The 18,539-nt window shown below is 48.7% G+C and overlaps 1 protein-coding gene across 2 annotated transcripts in view; it reads left to right on the top strand.

Moving 5' to 3' along the window:
- fnbp1l (formin binding protein 1-like) overlaps positions 1–18,539 on the top strand; it is a gene marked incomplete at its 3' end in the record, with an annotated part of 53,571 nt that overhangs the window by 19,421 nt on the left and 15,611 nt on the right. For both annotated transcript variants that reach the window (XM_080834913.1, XM_080834914.1), the window contains exons 2-3: positions 12,452–12,567; positions 15,744–15,794. In XM_080834913.1, coding sequence (XP_080691039.1) covers positions 12,452–12,567; positions 15,744–15,794 — 167 coding nt within the window. The remainder of the gene's footprint in view (positions 1–12,451; positions 12,568–15,743; positions 15,795–18,539) is intronic.

The raw sequence follows: 18,539 nt of genomic DNA, 5'->3' as shown, positions 1-18,539 counted from the left end.
CTCAATTTAGAGCAGGATACTACTAATAATGACGTACTGATGAATAAATGGTACATCTGCACAGCCGCTTGAGATTAAAAAGCGTCTCCTAAATGCCACTGGACTATGAGTCTCCAGCTGCCTCTTCAGGCTCACCACTGCTTTCATTCTTTTCCACGGCGTGAGATGAGTGTCATGTCTCATGATGTGTGTCCCGAGGACAGGCGTGTGCGTGCTGAATGAGCTGTCTTAGGCGTGTCTGTGTCTCGCTAAGATCATGTGACGGCCGCCTGGAGCGGATGACCCTGATGGAAGCTTCCGGCTGCAGCTGCAGCAGGCGGTGGCGGTCGTCCCTCCCCAGAGCGGCTCTACCACGAGTTGTGTGTGTGTGTGTGTGTGTGTGTGTGTGTGTGTGTGTGTGTGTGTGTGCGTCTGCAGAGCGTGGCGTGGCCTGGCGGGGAGGCTGCAGCACCATGGTCTTATTGTTTACGGCCCCTTCACTGCCCCCTGGGCCCTCTTTGAGCTCTTCCTGTCCCGGCCCCCGGTCTCCACGGCCACACTGATTGGATTCATTGGGGGGGGGGGGTCGCTTGTGGGCGGTTGATTTGATAAACAGGCCACCAGTGACAGAGAGACAGAGAGACAGAGAGAGACCTCCACCTTGATCCTGAAGGAGAACAAATGTGTTTTGGCCAACAGACTTTGCACAGTCCAGAATCAATGTACTGCTATGCTTATGGCAGAGTCCAGACCCCTAGACGGATACAGCTTAGCTATGGCGGGGGCTGGAATCGTATGGTTATAGCATGTCTAGGGCCTTATGTGTCCCAGAGGCGAACTCAAAGGTAGGAGAGGAAGTGTAGGATGAGGGTGAGTGACTATAATGTGACTTGCAAGGAGTGTTTTTCCTCTCTCACACACACACACACACACACACACACACAGACACACACACACACACACACACACACACACTCCATGTCTCTCTCTGTCTCCCTCAAGTACCCCCCCCCCCCCCAGTCCCTTTACCCTCCCTCCCCCTGTGTGTATGTTTAAGTGTGTGTGTGTGTGTGTGTGTGTGTGTGTGTGTGCTGCTCATATGCCCCTTAGCACACGCAGGTCTGACTCCGAATGGCATTGCCAGAGTAGTAGTGCCACTGGGGCTGCCGTCTGTGCCGTCTGTGCCCACAGGTAGTCCGCGCCAAGGCCAGAGCCCCCTGCACGAGTGGATCTGGATCAGATCACTGGAGTCATTAATGTTGCAGGCGATCGGGGCAACCTAATACATGGCCCCCCCCCCCCCCCTGCCTCTTTACTCAGCACGTCGAGCTCCGAGTGTGGTGGGAAACCAGAGGAGGAGGAGGCAGGAGGCCATAGAAGCAGGCTCTGACGGGGTGACAAGAGTGAGAGAGAGCAGAAAGGCAGAGAGGAAATGTGAAGAGAAAAGAGTGACAGGAAGGGAGAAAGAAAGAAAGAAAGAAAGCAAGAAAGTGTGATAGAGAAAGACGGAAAGAGAGTGCAGGGAGAAAGACTGAAACATGGAGAATGAGAGCAAGAGAGAGCGAGAGAGAGTTGTAGAATCCATGCCCCTGGGCAAATCATTAAGGGTAGCAGGTTGCATCGAGGATGTGGTGAAACTTCAGAGGCAAGGACCAGATTCCTGTGACGGCACTTTTTTTTGGTCTTTTTTTCCCCTCCTCCTCTTCTCTCCATTTAGCATCTATTTCTGTGGGGATTTGGAGTGCTCTGTTCTGTAGCCAGAGAGCCGTGCCATGGCCCCAACCCTGCCATTTAAATGCTAATGTCAGGTGCAGGCTGGCCTGTGCAATAAGCTAAGGTGACAGGGCTCCCTACAGGTCTGGGACCTGCTCTCTGGCTGTGTGGTGTGTGTGTGTGTGTGTGTTTGGGACCTGCTCTCTGGCTGTGTGGTGTGTGTGTGTGTGTGTGTTTGGGACCTGCTCTCTGGCTGTGTGGTGTGTGTGTGTGTGTGTGTGTTTGGGACCTGCTCTCTGGCTGTGTGGCGTGGGTGTGTGTGTGTGTGTTTGGGACCTGCTCTCTGGATGTGTGGCGTGTGTGTGTGTGTGTGTGTGTGTGTGTGTGTGTGGGTTTGTGTGTGTGTTTGGGACCTGCTCTCTGGCTGTGTGGCGTGGGTGTGTGTGTGTGTGTTTGGGACCTGCTCTCTGGCTGTGTGGCGTGGGTGTGTGTGTGTGTGTTTGGGACCTGCTCTCTGGCTGTGTGGTGTGTGTGTGTGTGTGTGTGTGTGTGTGTTTGGGACCTGCTCTCTGGATGTGTGGCGTGTGTGTGTGTGTGTGTGTGTGTGTGGTGTGTGTGGGTGTGTGGGTGTGTGGGTGTGTTTGGGACCTGCTCTCTGGCTGTGGTGTGTGTGTGTGTGTGTGTGTGTGTGTGTGTGTGTGTGTGTGTGTGTGTGTGTGTGTTTGGGACCTGCTCTCTGAGCCTCCACTGAAGGCTGCCGCAGCAGGGGGCTCAGAGCTGCAGGATGTCTGCTTTAATATTCTGGTTGATCCCCCCCCCCCCCCCCACCCCCTGTTACAACTGTGCTGAAATCTCTTTTATTTTCCATGTATTATTCATGAAATTAAAATCGTGAGCTACGGCGTCTCTTTCCATCCCCCGCCATCCACCCCATCATCGCCGTCGGCTTCTGCGTCTCGGTCGGAGGCGTTGTCACGGCTGCGGTTTCCATGTTGTGCTGCGTTGCCCCCGGCACCAGCCGTACTGATCCCAGTACTTTGGACAGGGTGACATTTCCCCAGCCTGTCCTCGCCTCTCACTTCTAGACTGGCTGTCTGCACCTTACCCCACCCTTACCCTCACCCCCACCCTTACCCTCACCCCCACCCCCACCCCACCCTTACCCTCACCCCCACCGTCAACCTCTCTCTGGCAGCAGGCAAGGCTTTGTCCCTGCAACCATGTGTTTGCCAGTGCCATCTCCTCCCATGAGTGTGTATGCATGTGTGCCATATGTACATATGTACGATCATGTGGCTGTGTGGTGTGGGATGGCTGTGGGATGTGTGTTTGCGTTTGCTTTCAAGGGAAGCAGGAACAATGTGGAGCGCCGGAGTTGCTCTCTGTTATTGTTTCACTTCCTGGCATTATAGTGTGTGTGTGTGTGTGTGTGTGTGTGTGTGTGTGTGTTTACCTCTGACCCGAGGAGAAATGCCATTCCAGATATAGCTGAGCTGGCTGGTCCCCTGAGACCCACACATCTCTGGTGTGTGTGTGTGTGTTTGTGTGTGGTGTGTGTGTGTGTGTGTGTGTGTGTGTGTGTGTGTGTGTGTGTGTGTGTGTTGTTTGTTTGTTTGTGTTCTCATGGAGGCTGATTTGCATTGATGAAGTCCTTGTGTTTGGTTTCCTCTGATTTGCCTGTTAATGCCGTTTTGCTTTAGAATGATTTTGTGCCAAACAAACAACAACATTGAATTTCTATTTCACTCCTTATCTGCTTTGTATGCTATTCTCACTCTCACTCACTGGTTTCTAAATGATTTTGTGAGCGCAACGTAAATACAAACACCTCGCTCTCTTAAAGGAAGGGGAAAGGGAAATGTAGTGTTCAATGATGTTATTATCCGTCCTGCTTGTCGGTGTTATTACGACATCTTTTATTACTAATGTTGAAAACTCCATGTGGTGAGCACTGCTCCATTAAAGGCTTTAGGGAGCCGTGGCTAGAGGATTTGATTCCTGGAAACGGAGAACATATGCAAGCCACAGAAATGACACCGTGCTGTAAACATGATGTCCTGACCCGAGAACAGCTAGCGGAGGGGTGGGGATTGAGCAGGGCAGTAAGGGCAGTAAGGGGGGGTGAAGGGAGGGGTGGGGATTGAGCAGGGCAGTAAGGGGGTATGAAGGGAGGGGTGGGGATTGAGCAGGGCAGTAAGGGCAGTAAGGGGGTATGAAGGGAGGGGTGGGGATTGAGCAGGGCAGTAAGGGGGTGTGAAGGGAGGGGTGGGGATTGAGCAGGGCAGTAAGGGCAGTAAGGGGGTATGAAGGGAGGGGTGGGGATTGAGCAGGGCAGTAAGGGGGTGTGAAGGGAGGGGTGGGGATTGAGCAGGGCAGTAAGGGGGTATGAAGGGAGGGGTGGGGATTGAGCAGGGCAGTAGGGGGGTATGAAGGGAGGGGTGGGGATTGAGCAGGGCAGTAAGGGGGGGTGAAGGGAGGGGTGGGGATTGAGCAGGGCAGTAAGGGGGTATGAAGGGAGGGGTGGGGATTGAGCAGGGCAGTAAGGGGGGGTGAAGGGAGGGGTGGGGATTGAGCAGGGCAGTAAGGGGGTATGAAGGGAGGGGTGGGGATTGAGCAGGGCAGTAAGGGCAGTAAGGGGGTGTGAAGGGAGGGGTGGGGATTGAGCAGGGCAGTAAGGGGGTGTGAAGGGAGGGGTGGGGATTGAGCAGGGCAGTAAGGGCAGTAAGGGGGTATGAAGGGAGGGGTGGGGATTGAGCAGGGCAGTAAGAGGGGTGTGAGGGCAGTGAGGGCAGTAAGAGGGGTGTTAAGGAGGCTGAAGGAATGACAGCCCAGCGGTGGTGTTGGTGCAGACCGCCTGTTTTATTTTCCTCGCTCTGTCTGTGGAAAGAAAAAGCTCCGAGAGCTTAAAAGGACAGGAATCCCTGAAGCTACTCAATCTGCTGAAGAGGCATTCTCCAGATCTTTGCTGAAAAGTGGCCCAGGGAGGTTCTCTCTCTCTCTCTCTCTCTCTCTCTCTTTCTTTCTTTCTTTCTTTCTCTCTCTCTCTCTCTCTCTCTCTCTCTCTCTCTCTCTCTCTCTCTCTCTCTCTCTCTTTCTTTCTTTCTTTCTTTCTTTCTTTCTTTCTTTCTTTCTCTCTCTCTCTCTCTGTCTTTCTCTCTCTCGCTCTCTCTCTGTCTGTCTCTGTCTTTCTAATGAAAAATAAGGAAAAGAAAAGAAAACGAAATCAGGGTTTTGGCGTGAGGAGCAGCTGCTGAAATTGAGATCATGCCCCTAGAGTTGTGGGTGTATGTGTGTGTTTGTGTATACGTGCCTTTGTGTTGCTCTTCTGAGTGCATGCGTACATACATGTGTGTGTGTGTGTGTGTGTGTTTTTGTCTGTGCGGATGCTTCTGCATGTGTGTGTGTCCATGTGTGTGTTATTTCTGTTTGTGTGTGTGTTTGTGGGATGCACTTAAAAGGCTGGATGTCAGCACATGAGAGGTGCAGTCTCTGTCTCTGTGTCTTTATGTTGCTGTGGGGATGAAGGGGATGAAGGGGGGGGCTGCTTGAATGGATCCCCAGCTCTCCCCTAACGCTCAGGTTTCTGAAAGATGAGTCCGACTGGCTGAGAGAGAGAGAGAGAGAGAGAGAGAAAGAAAGAGCGATAGATAGAGAGAGGGAGGGAAAGAGAGAGAGGTAGGGAGCGTGAGCTCATGCAGTATTCATGGGTGGTGAGGCCAAGTGGTTGGGCACTGGTGAAGAAGAGACCGGATGAGGTCGCTGCCATGCCAGGCTCACCCATCTGCCCCCTGGCACAGACGTGGCCCCGCAGGAAGGATGCTCTTACCGCGGAGGAGGAAGCAATCCACACCATAGCCACAGATATGATAACCCCCCCCCCCATCTCCCTCACCTGCTTCACTCATTTGAACTGTGTAAGCTGTACGGTGTGTGTTCAGTAAGAGATAACTGCCGTCCAGGTGTCAATCCTTGGACGAAGGTGGAAGCAAAGAACCCATCGTGGAGTGGAGCTTCCAATGCCGAGTCCAATGTTTTCGTATAACAGGACACCTTGAAGGCTGTTATCCCGCTTATCCCCTGGTTGGCACCCATGTATCTGGGCAGACATGATGCAACACAAAGGAGACATTCTGTTGAGTCGGTTTAGTTTGTAGGCCTTTTTTAGTCACAGGCAAGGATAAGGTCTGATTGCTTGCTTGATTACAATTGATTCCATTGTTGCTAAGCCTGAATTCTTTAGCTTGCTAGCTGTTACTAGCTTAAAGATTTTGAACTTGCCAGCCTCTTAGTTCTCCAGACAACAGATCCATGAACCATGGCATTCATCTGGAGTTACCCCACTTGGCAAAAGGACAGAATATCTTTATTTAGTTTTTTCATTAGTTTGCCTGACTCCACTCTCACGGGTTGTAGCTTCCGTTGATGGGCAGCTTTTCAATCAACTCACTTTTATTTACTGTGGTTCTGAGATTTATCATTCCAAGTTTCCAGAGCATTGATACACAACAACATTGATTACACTTTTTAATTGGATCTACTTCATAGTTGTCCTGTTATGCAGAGATATCAGGACACCTGCCTGTATTTCTCAAAAAAAGTGTGTTTCTCATTGCTGGGGTTTAAATAATTAGGGCTATTAAGAAAGGCATCAAAACCTTGTGTGTAGTTGTTCTTGGTTTGCGTGGATATTGTAATTGGTTTGCGTGGATGTTGTAATTTGGTTTGCGTGGATGTTGTCGTTCATCCCGTGACTGTCAGACAGGACGGAGGAGGCTTTGTCTCTTGACGCCACATGATGACCTCCCCCAGGCTCTGGTGTGTGTGTTTGTGTGTTTGTGTGTTTGTGTGTTTGTGTGTGTGTGTGTGTGTGTGTGTGTGTGTGTGTGTGTGTGTGTGTGTGTGTGTGTGTGTGTGTGTGTGTGTGTGTGTGTGTGTGTGTGTGTGTGTGTGTGGATGCTTTTGCGTGTGGAATGGATCCAGCCCAGGTTTGCACAAGTCCAGGGCTGGATCGGTCAGCTTCAGTTTGCCTTCCTCTTATCTTAGTCTGTTCTTGCCTCTCCATCACAGTGTTCACCTTGTTGTTGTAAACATTCTGAGGAATGTTTAAAGTGTACCTCCACCCTAAAACATGTATAACTAAATGATATGGCTGAGCTGTGATGAAATGAGTCTTCCATGCTGGGGAATCTGAAATGAACCTTCCGTGCAAATGTTGGGAAAATTCAAATTTGTATGTGTTGAAAATGGCTTAACATGCCATCTTCCGTTTAAGATCATCCTGACGTTGGGAGGCTGATGCTGACGTATCTCTGACCATTTGGTACATATCCATGCCATGCCCCTCTCTACCCCTTGCCCACCTTTTTGCATTTTTCAAATGATGCTGTGGGTGGCGCTAGGCTCAGCGCTAAGGTTGTGAAGTTACACTTTAAGGCTTCTTAACCCGTTGTCTTCGTAGAGAAAGCCTGTTTGTATTTTCTGATAATTAGTGTATGGTGGCCTGAAACCCATACGCGTGGGCTATTTTTAAGCCTCGTCAGTGTCTACACTAGGGAAGGTAGAGACACAGGACCCGATGTGATCCCAAAGTGGAACTTCAAAATTGAAAATTGTTTTGTTGTGGCAGATTATAAAGCACACACCTTAAGACAACAGGCACTTCGCCAGCGAGGGTATGCGCCAGATGATGACGATGTCCTCCGACACGCTCCAGTAACACACAAAAGCACTACGCTGCTTCATCATCTTTTCCGATCTCGCTCCATCATGCCTGGCTGTGGGGGTGTGTGTGTGTGGGAGTTGGAAGGATGTGTAAGCGGATCCCTGACCAAACCAGGAAGGTGTGTGTGTGTGTGTGTGTGTGTGTGTGTGTGTGTGTGTGTGTGTGTGTGTGTGTGCTGTTGTTCCTCTCGTAGGGCCACACCCATACCTGTATGGTGCCTTTGCTGCTGTGACCTCATTCCACACTACTAGGTCTGCTGGCCAATGGGCTCTGTTGCTGTTGACATGTGTCATTACGATGACGAATAGGCTTTGAGCCCGTTGACTGTGTGCCATCCCACTGACCTGTAGTGTCTGTGCCAGGTGACTCAGAGCGTGGTGACTGCTTTATAACAGAGGTGTGTGTGTGTGTGTGTGTGTGTGTGTGTGTGCTTGTGTGTGTGTGTGTGTGTGTCTGCTTTATAACAGAGGTGTGGCTGCGCTTGTTTTAAAGGTTTTCAGAGCGCTAATGATAAGTGTGTTGACGCAGTAGCCTCAGTGAGGGTGTGTGACGGGTGGTAGTTAAGCCTTTGTGTTTCCTGTCTTTGCGTACACACACACACTTTGCACACACAGGCTTGGGTAACGTCATTTCGTATGACCTCATCTTTTCAGACGAATTCTGTTTTTGGTCAGAATATCTTGTTGTTGTGGTTTTTAAAGGCGTTTTTTGTTGGTCTGTGTTAGTCTTTGGGTCACGGGTTGTCTCCCAGAAGCGACACTGATTTCACACAGATACACCTCGGAGGCAAATCATCTCTGATCCAGGCGTTCATGTGAAAGGTGTTGTTTGAAACACATTAGTCTTGACGTGTGAGTGTGTGGAAGATGTGTGTGTGTGTGTGTGTGTGTGTGTGTGTGTGTGTGTGTGTGTGTGTGTTCTCTGGTCTCGAACTGACAGAGATACTGGCTGGCGGGCAGACACAGGCAAGCCCTGTTTTTCCACTTGAGTGCAGCGCACCCGTCTGCTGCTAAAATGATTTCCCTCGCAAGGCTCTCAGCATGGCGAGAGTAAAAGATTAGCACACACACTCACACACTTGCGCACACACACACCACGCTTGCACACACACACACACACACACTCGCACACACTGGAACGCACACATGATTGCACACCGTAAAGCACACATTCATATGCAAAAACTGGAAAACACACAAACACACACGCACACACACACACACACACACACACACACACACACACACACACACACACACACACACACACACACACACACACACACACACACACACAGGCGTTGTCACACGCTGTCTGCCTGCATCACTTTCCAGGGCAAGGATTGAGAGACGCGCGCACACCCGAGGGCTCTCCTCTGAACAGGCCATACGAGGCCACGAGGTGCCGAGCTCATCACTGTGACGCTTCCCAAAAATGTGAACACACACTGTCCAATTTGAAGGCGTTGCGGAGTGTTTGCTCTCAATGTGGCCGTGGGTAAACCGTCCCAAATCACTGTCTCGTGTCTGTCGCAGTACATTATTGGCAGAGACAGCTGTCGTCTTAACCACCGTGTGGAACGAAAACGAAAGGATCCGCCGCGTGATTTGTGGTTACCGCAGTTTACTTCTCATTTCACCAATCATTAACTTGAAATGCCGGAGCGGCAGGACATTTTACAGTTACTGTGTGGAAAAAGGTCGCTTAAGCAGAAGCTAAAAGCAGAGTACAATTTATCTTTATGGGAAGCAGACCGCCCCCCCCCCCCCTTCCCAACCTCCCCTCCTCCCCTCTCCTCTGAATCCCCCCCCCCCCGTGACCTTCCCATGAACATGCTTACCCTAACATGTGCGTCACACTTGTGCCCTGAGAGCCATTAAATACTATAAGGAAATGCAGAAGATGCTGAGTCATTCCTCTGGGGGGGGGGGGGGGGGCTCAGTTTGAGAGGAAGAGCGATTGGAAGTCTGTTTGGGTTTAAATGGCCTCGTCTAACCTCTTTCCCAGACAGAGAAACACCCTGAGGTCAAAGTTCCTCAAACGTGGTTAACACCTTGCCGTGTTAGGGGTTCAGAAAGAGGGGGGGGGGGGGGGGGGGCGTGTGCTTCTCCAGCGCAGTGGCTTTACCGGTCATGAGCGACCTTTCACCCCTGGGTACCTGGAAAGGGAGAGGGGGGGGGCTGTTGATCGTCAGTGAAGTAATTTCTGGCTGTGCTCTTATGCAGAATCCAGACATGTACATTTCATTTTCCCCCAGTGAGTATCAGTTTGGATGCACGCCTTTTGGCTGCAGAGATGCTCCGGAAGACCTGACTGATTTTTGGCTTTGTTTTATTTCAACTTCTGTGGAGAACTGCCGACCGGGGTGACGGTCAGGGTGTTCATGGAAGTAGCGTGTGTGTGTGTGTGTGTGTGTGTGTGTGTGTGTCTAAGTGTGTGTAAGATCGGACCATTGTTCTTTGTCTCACAGGAAGTCTACTGGCTCGGCTCCAGTGAGTCTCTGCGTCTGCCTGCAGCCGGTGCCAAGATTGCACAGCACAGCACAGCACAGCACAGCACAGCACAGCACAGCACTGCACAGCACAGCACAGCACTGCACAGCACAGCACAGCACAGCACAGCACAGCACAGCACAGCACAGCACAGCACAGCACAGCACAGCACAGCACAGCACTGCTCTCTCAGGCAGGGGGTGGGCACAGCCACTAGAGGAGCCCCTCCTCCACCAGCACAACACACCGCTCCTTCGGTGATGGAGAGAGGAGGTGGAAGAGAGAGGAGGAGGAGGAGTGGGACTACAAGGGCGCTTTGAACAGACAGGCTGGAGGGTGTGTGATCTCTGCCCCCCTCCGCCTCATGGGTCCTCTCATCTCCTCAACAAAGACTCAACTGGCAGCGGTTGGCATAGTGCCCAGGGTCAGGGCATGTGTGGCATAGTGCCCAGGGTCAGGGCATGTGTGTGGCAGAGGGTTTGGGTGATGTCAGGGTATCTTAGAGCGCTGCACCAAGAGACCAACATCACTGGCAGCAGACAGGGTCTCCACCTCTGTACGACTCTCTGGTTACTCTGAACATTCCCTCTTCCCAGGACACTAGCAGCTGAGACTAGATGTTGGACATGGTGTTACGAGCTTGGAGTGGAGTGGTAACTTTGCAAGCAGTGTGGTGTGGGCACACTGGCATTAGTGATCCTACCTGTAGGGCCTAATAATCTCATCTCTGTGTGCTTGCCATAGTGATCCTCACTGTAATAATCTCATCTCTGTGTGCCTGCCTTAGTGATCCTCACAGTAATAATCTCATCTCTGTGTGCTTGCCTTAGTGATCCTCACAGTAATAATCTCATCTCTGTGTGCCTGCCTTAGTGATCCTCACTGTAATAATCTCATCTCTGTGTGCTTGCCATAGTGATCCTCACTGTAATAATCTCATCTCTGTGTGCTTGCCTTAGTGATCCTCACTGTAATAATCTCATCTCTGTGTGCCTGCCTTAGTGATCCTCACTGTAATAATCTCATCTCTGTGTGCTTGCCATAGTGATCCTCACTGTAATAATCTCATCTCTGTGTGCCTGCCTTAGTGATCCTCACTGTAATAATCTCATCTCTGTGTGCTTGCCTGTTCTCCATCTCAGGAGCTCAGGGATGCCCACATGGACGGCCCTATGAAGGGGTAGTGTTTGTGTTGTAGCTTCAATAATAATAATAACAATATTTATTTAAAATATCACAATAATAATAATAATGATGATAATATAATCTAGATAATAACTTTAATTTGTATTATTATTATTAATACTATTATTTGGCTGGGTGTGATTACTTGCATTTCAGACGTTTTTAACACCTTGTACCAAAATAAAAAAAAGCATCATCAATCATGGAAAGCAATGAGACGCCAATGACTCCAGAGAGAGTAAAACAGAATCACAATACGGACACGATACAAGCAGGCTGCTGTACAGACAGCACAAGGGTAGGAGGACTAGAGTTCCATTGGGAAATGATATTGACTGATATTGACTGATCGACATTGTTGTGTGTCCTGCAGTATACTGTTGATAACAGGTAACGTATAGGCCTACCAGTAACGGGTAACATAATGCCTCTGGATCTGTATACTGCTGCTACAGATTCCATTGGCGATGCATGGCTGATATTGCTCTCATATTGCTCTAAGGGGCTTCAAATAGAAACCACATGTTTGTATTATTTCTGAATCTAGCCAAATAATTTGACCGCCGGCCTAGAAAAATGACTTAAGACCATGTGGTTTATTTAGCATTTAGCAGCATTTAGCAGCGTATTTAGCAATGTGTTGTTGCTCACGCATGTGTTGCTAGTTAGGGCCAATGTGCTGATTCATAGTGGTGAAGTGGAGAAGAAACTTACACACACAACACACACACACACACACACACACACACACGTGCACACACACCGGGCCAATGTGAGCTGATTCATAGTGGTGAAGTGGAGAAGAAACACACACACACACACACACAAACACACACACACACGTGCACACACACCGGGCCAATGAGCTGATTCATAGTGGTGAAGTGGAGAAGAAACACATACACACACACACACACACACACACACACACACACACACACACACACACACACTGGGCCAATGACCTGATTCGTAGTGGTGAAGTGGAGGAGAACTGAGTCAAGCTTGAGTCACAGGGATCGCAGGCCACTCATGTTTGGAGACCAGTTCTAACAGAATCACTGAGCCTGACAAAGAGCCCGCAGCCATGTGTGTGTCTGTGTGTGTCTGTGTGTGTCTGTGTGTGTGTGTCTGTGTGTGTGTGTGTGTGTGTGTGTGTGTGTGTGTGTGTGTGTGTGTGTGTGTGTGTGTGTGTGTGTCTGAGAGAGTGTGTGTGTGAGGTTTTAACTTTGGTTGTGAGTTTATCAACACGGTATCCCTGTAAGTAGCGGGACTCTGTGTGTGTGTGTGTGTGTAACTGGAAGTAGCGGTGTAGTGTGTAATGAAATCTTAATATAAGTCTCTGTGTATCTTTCGGCAGGACCAGTTTGAAAACCTCGACAAGCATACACAATGGGGGATCGACTTCCTGGAGAGATATGCAAAATTTGTGAAAGAACGGCTGGAAATCGAGCAGACTTATGCAAAGCAATTAAGGTAAATCCTCTCCATACCCACTGTCCACTCACCTGTTTGCCACAAAGTGAATCCACACATAGATGTGTGTCCTGAAGTGACCTCTTCTGTAATCCACTTTGAATACATAATAAATGTGTGAAGATGAAGTGAGAAGTGAGGTTTTTTTTATTTATTTTTTTATAAGCGCTACTTAAATCCTCCCAAGCCCGGCTTTTGAACCAAGGGATAAATGTCACTAGCATTATGCTAATGCTAAAGCATTATGCTAATAGTGAGAGGCATGTCTGGAGATTTAAACAGGAGAAATGTGACTATATTTAAATGTAACCATGAAGTCAAACCTGTGCCCTTGAAGTCAAACCTGTGCCCTTGAAGTCAAACCTGTGCCCTTGAAGTCAAACCTGTGCCCTTGAAGTCAAACCTGTGACCTTGAAGTCAAACCTGTGCCCTTGAAGTCAAACCTGTGACCTTGCGTAACATCCTCCACTATCCATTTAGCGCATCTCTTCAACAACAGTGGCCTCACACTTGCCTCAGGTGTGCGCTTGACAACAGTGGCCTCACACTAGCCTCAGGTGTGCGCTTGACAACAGTGGCCTCACACTAGCCTCAGGCTTGACAAACTTGTTTCTGGACTCAAACACTTGAGACTCTGAGGAAAAGCGTGTGAAATGGAGCCGCTGCATTAGTACGATAGCGCAATGAGCCGCTGCATTAGTACGATAGCGCAATGAGCCGCTGCATTAGTACAAGAGCGCGGTGTCGGTGTGTGAGTGCAAATAGCTGAACTGCTTCTCAGATGTCTGCTGACAGCTCATTGCATTGTCTTTCACCGGTGACCTTCATGCCATTCTCCTGTGCAGAGAAAGACTTTTTTATTTTTACACAACGTAAGGAGGCACAGACATTTTGTTACCCTAAGATAAGTCTATGCCAGTCCTGTGATGCTTGCTTGTGGGCCCAAGCACATATATTCCTAACCTCTTTATTTTGGACCTATTTAAGCCACTTCCTCCAGACATAATGGCATTATGGACTGGGTGAAATTAATTGCAGAAGATGAATTCTTATTGTCATTTGGAACAGTAGAGGAACTTCCATTGAAACGAAAAAAAAGAGAGAAGATAAAATATTGATGGTCTGCTTTTAGCTGTACTGTGGCATGTTTTTACGCTGTAAATTACGCTGGTCCTCTTCTCGTTCAGTTGGACTGACCTGATCTGACTGATCTCTTTGTTGTGGGAGCAGTAAACGTTTGAACTTTCAAGCGTGAAAACCTGCGCTTCCTGTTTCATGTACGACATGTGCGACACCCTCTCGTCCTGTGAGATGAGACACACACACACACACACACACACACTCTCTCGTTCTGTGAGATGAGACACACACACACACACACACTCTCTTGTTCTGTCAGATGAGACACACACACACACACACACCCTCTCGTTCTGTGAGATGTCTGCCACGGCGCTCATCCCCCCCCCCACCCCAGAGGGGGCGCGTTGCCACGGCGAGAACAGGCAGACGATGAGCTCCAGCTGTGGCCCAACACACACACACACACACACACACACACACACACACACACACACACACACAGCCCCAGGATCCCCAGCGAACCGCTCCCTCTCCCCAAAGCTCCTCTGCTGCGTTGCCTGGATACGGCTTTGAGTGCACCCCACCCCCCTCCTCTCAGAGTCCTGGGGGTAGCGGAGCTCCCCTCTAAATCTACCTGACACACACACACACACACACACACAGGACGGCCAGCAGAGCTACTTTAAACACTAGTGGCATTTGCCCACGTAGAGCATGTTTGCTTTACAGTCTGGGAATTTTAGTTTTAGATTCTCAGCGATTTGCTGCTATTTGCAGTTGAGTGAACATCCAGGAATGTATCAGGTTTGAATGAAGCCTTCATATCTTTTAGTCTTTAAAAGAATACGCCTTCTTAGCTAAAGCAAGCATCTGAGAAACGTAACCGCTACAGATGCCGAATAATCCTTTTCATTTGTGCGCTCAGAAATAAATGATCAGTCAGGTTGAGTAGCACTGCAGTAGTGTGTCCAATGCAATGGCAGGTTTAGGACATAATTCATCCGATGAGGCGTTCATTGCGTGGAAATGTTAACCATAATTGAAGTATTTACTTCGATTGCATAGTATAGTAGTTACCAGTTAATAATTGAAATAATCCGATTTGAATCCTAATTTATAATTAAGATGTTTTGTGAGATCTAATATTGTGAGAATAGAATTCTGCACACATCTTGATATCACATCAACCAGTGTGGTTTAATTGTTGCCATGCTGTGAGTTTATTACACACGTAATTAAAGACACAGCGGTATGCACTTTATCAGCAGTGATCTCAAATTTCAAAAAATGAACCAGTCAGCCACGCAGCCTTCCCTGGGGTCTCTATGCCATGGGAGGTGGTAGAACCGACTGTGTTTAATGAGCACCCAAGCCTTCTAATATCCAAAAAGCTCTGCTAGTGTTCTTGGAGAGAAGAACATCAGTAGAACCGACTGTGTTTAATGAGCAGCCAGGCCGGTTCTATTATCCAAAAAGCTCTGCTAGTGTTCTTCGAGAGAGGAACATGCGTGTGATGGTTCCCAAGCCTAGAAGGAGGAAGTGTTCCATAAACCCCATTCAAGTGCACAGGGGTGTTTTGGAGATGGTGCCTGATATTAACAGTGGAACACAGTGGGGGGTTGATATTGGGGGAGGGAGATGAAGCAGCTTTCTCTTCAGGGATGCAAGGCTTCATGTCCAAACCCGGCTACAGTCATCTCACGAGGCATCCGCCCTCAAAGAAAGAAAGAAAGAAAGAAAGACTATTTTTGTATTTTATTTTTTCCCCCTTATTTAAATTTGTCTTTGTGCAACATGGGAAAAGAAGAGGAAAAAGGAGTTGAGGGTTGTTTTTTCCATTCTGTGTCTTTGACCTACTTCTCCACATCCATGTTTCCAGTCTAAACACAAGGGAAACATGGTGGCTCATGATCAGAAAAGAATTCCTGTAAAGTTTGTTTCTCATTTAGCATTGTGTCTTGTGTGTTGAGTGTTGAAAGCTCGGTTGTGTTGTGTTGTGTGTTGTGTGTTGTGTGTTGTGTGTTGTGTTTTAGTGTGGTTGTATTGTGTGCTGTGCTGTGTCCTGAAAAACATGTCCCTTTTGTCCTTGACAGGAACCTGGTTAAGAAATACTGCCCCAAGCGCTCCAAAGAGGACGAGCCTAGGTGAGTCTCCTTCACTGCCCTTGCCCTTCCCAGCGCCCCGCTACCCCTGACGGCCCCTACTCTAACTGCCCCCCTAGCTCTATGCCACACATTTGCATTTACACTAAAGCCCCCCCCCCCCAGCCGTCTCTCGATAGAGAAGCACTTCCTTGTTGTCCCGTCTGAAGCAAAGAGATGGCTGTTGTTGTTGCGCAGACATCAATAAGCTCTCTTACACTTGTAATGGAGTATAATGATCTCAATGTGGCAGCTGCCACAACTAGCCACGGAGGAAGACGCTGTTTTACGGCCTCTGGCCATCTTTATTAGCGCCTGAGCGCTGAGGCTGAGGGGGCTGGAGGGGAACTGGGGAGTGAAGGCGCTACCCTCCCCGTCCCCCTAATGAATTGCATTAGCCACGCACCATTTCTGCCTCTGTTTGAGCGCCTAACGTGCATTCCTGGGCACCAGAGCCCTCTGATGTTTGGTCAGGGCTGGGGGAGGTACAGGCATTGGGGGTGGGGTTTCAGGGCATGATGACGAGGGGGGAGTTGGCGTGTGTGTGTGTGTGTGTGTGTCTCTGTGTGTGTGTGTGTGTGTGTCTGTGTGTGTGTGTGTGTGTGTGTCTGTGTGTGTCTGTGTGTGTGTGTGTGTGTGTGTGTGTGTGTGTGTGTGTGTGTGTGTGTGTGTGTGTGTGTGTGTGTGAAAGTTTGTGTGTGTATGTATGTGTGTACATTGGTGTGTGTTTGTGTGTGTGTGTGTGTGTGTGTGTGTGTGTGATTGGATGTGGAGACCTCCCGTGACCCAGAGGGAATGTTTTAATAATGTGAGATGAGCCTCGCTGGGAGGATGGGGTGGTCTGTTGGCAGTGACCATCAACACCAAACTCATCCTTCAGCCAAACAACATAGCCCTGCTGCTAATGTTGGAGAAGAGGGGAGGTGTGTTATCACACTGGCACACAGACGCACACACCGCTACACACACCGCTACACACACCGCTACACACACACTCTCCTTTCCCTCTAGGTAGCAGTTATGCAGTAGTTGTGCATCTTTTTGCCTTTTAGAGGTGGGCATTTTCTTTGTCAGTGTAGCATGATGATCACTAGATCACTAGATCACTGGATTACTAAATGATCTGTAGATCAGTAGATCACTAAATGATCTGTAGATCAGTAGTTCACCAGATCGCTGAGACACCAGTACACCAGACCTTTTCCTCATAAAAGGTGAAAATGTGTTCTGCCAGTGTGCTTTGCATCAGTGTAGCATTCAAACCCGCCTGGGTGTCGCAGCATCGTGATTGGATCAGGCTGCGGTCATACAAAGGGTCCTCCAGGGGAACAGACAGCCGATGGTCCAGTGAGGTACGGAGAGTGGAAGGAAGGCAGGAGAAGCTCACGGTGTCTGCGTGGTGCTTCTCATGGGGGAGAGAGGACTTCTTTTTGGGTGACAGTTTGTCTCGTCTTAGCATGACTCTGGAAGGTTTGGTGTTTTGCTGATTTGCAGACATGAAGTATCTGCCAAAGTCTTGGTAAATAAACAATGATTTGTCAAGACTCTCTCGCTCACACACACACAAATACATGAACACACTCTTGCTTTGGTTGATATCTTGTGAAAGCATTTCCCTTTGGACTTTGGCCCTTGTCTTGTCTGAGGGCACTTTCATAACAGATGCATCAGGAATAGGTATTGCTTTGGTGTCTTTTGTAATTGGTTCTTGTACATGTGTACAGTTATATGTCCTGCCAATGAGGTTTTTAGTAATGAATTTTGGTAGATGCATACAATAATATATGTCCTGCTTATAGGGTCCTTTGTACTGGTTTCTGATACATATATGTTCTATTTATGGGGCCTTGAAATAGATTTCGGTACATATGTACATGAATATGTCCTACTGTTGAAATGGATTCTGGTGTATGTGTATGTGTACGAGTGTATGTCCTGCTGTTGAAATGGATTCTGGTGTATGTGTACGAGTGTATGTCCTCCTTAAGGGACTGTGTTTCTGGTGTATGTGTACGAGTGTATGTCCTGCTTAAGGGACTGTGGGCCCTATCTTGCCGATCAGAAACGCAAGTAGGACGGCGCCAAGCGCAAGTAGCTGTGTATGGCGCAGTTGCTAATTTAACGGCGGAAAAAACACACTTGCGTCCAGCGCAAGTGTCAAAAGGGTTTGTCCAAAGGAGGTTACTCAGCCATAGGTGTGGTTTGGGCGTAATATGCAATAAACCAATCCGAGCGTCATTTCACTTTCCCTTTAAGAGCGAGAAGCGCATAGTCCATAGCGGCTTGTTATTTTGATGGCGGAATTACCTGGTGGAAGACCGGAGAAGTTCACAGCCGAGGAGACCGACGTGAGATTTACACCAATTTTTTGGCAAGCCATATATAATTACAAGGAAAATAAAGTATTTACCACTTGAGGAAATCATTGTGATATCCATATCCAAGATATTTTAAAAATAAGCATACATGTAGCCTACACATTGACTCAAATGATTCAGGTTAATTGAAGCTGCGTGACATTTGATTTATTGTATGGCTTTGTAAAAAGCCGGGAGATAGATATGGGGATGCGAGAAACCCTCCAAAAGTAAGCAAAGTCAAGCAAGCATGTCAAAATATTGCCGTAATTGTTTCTGCAACGGGGCACCCGAAAACGTTGCCAAAAACGCTATAATGACGTCCAGAGACGTGGGACATCCAAGCTGTAAGGTAACACACGTTCTCGTGCCTTCACGGGAGGTGGATCTG

The sequence above is a fragment of the Sprattus sprattus genome (assembly GCF_963457725.1).
Source record: "Sprattus sprattus genome assembly, chromosome: 3".
NCBI classification, from domain to species: Eukaryota; Metazoa; Chordata; class Actinopteri; order Clupeiformes; family Clupeidae; genus Sprattus; species Sprattus sprattus.
This window is presented reverse-complemented; position numbering and strand designations above follow the sequence as displayed.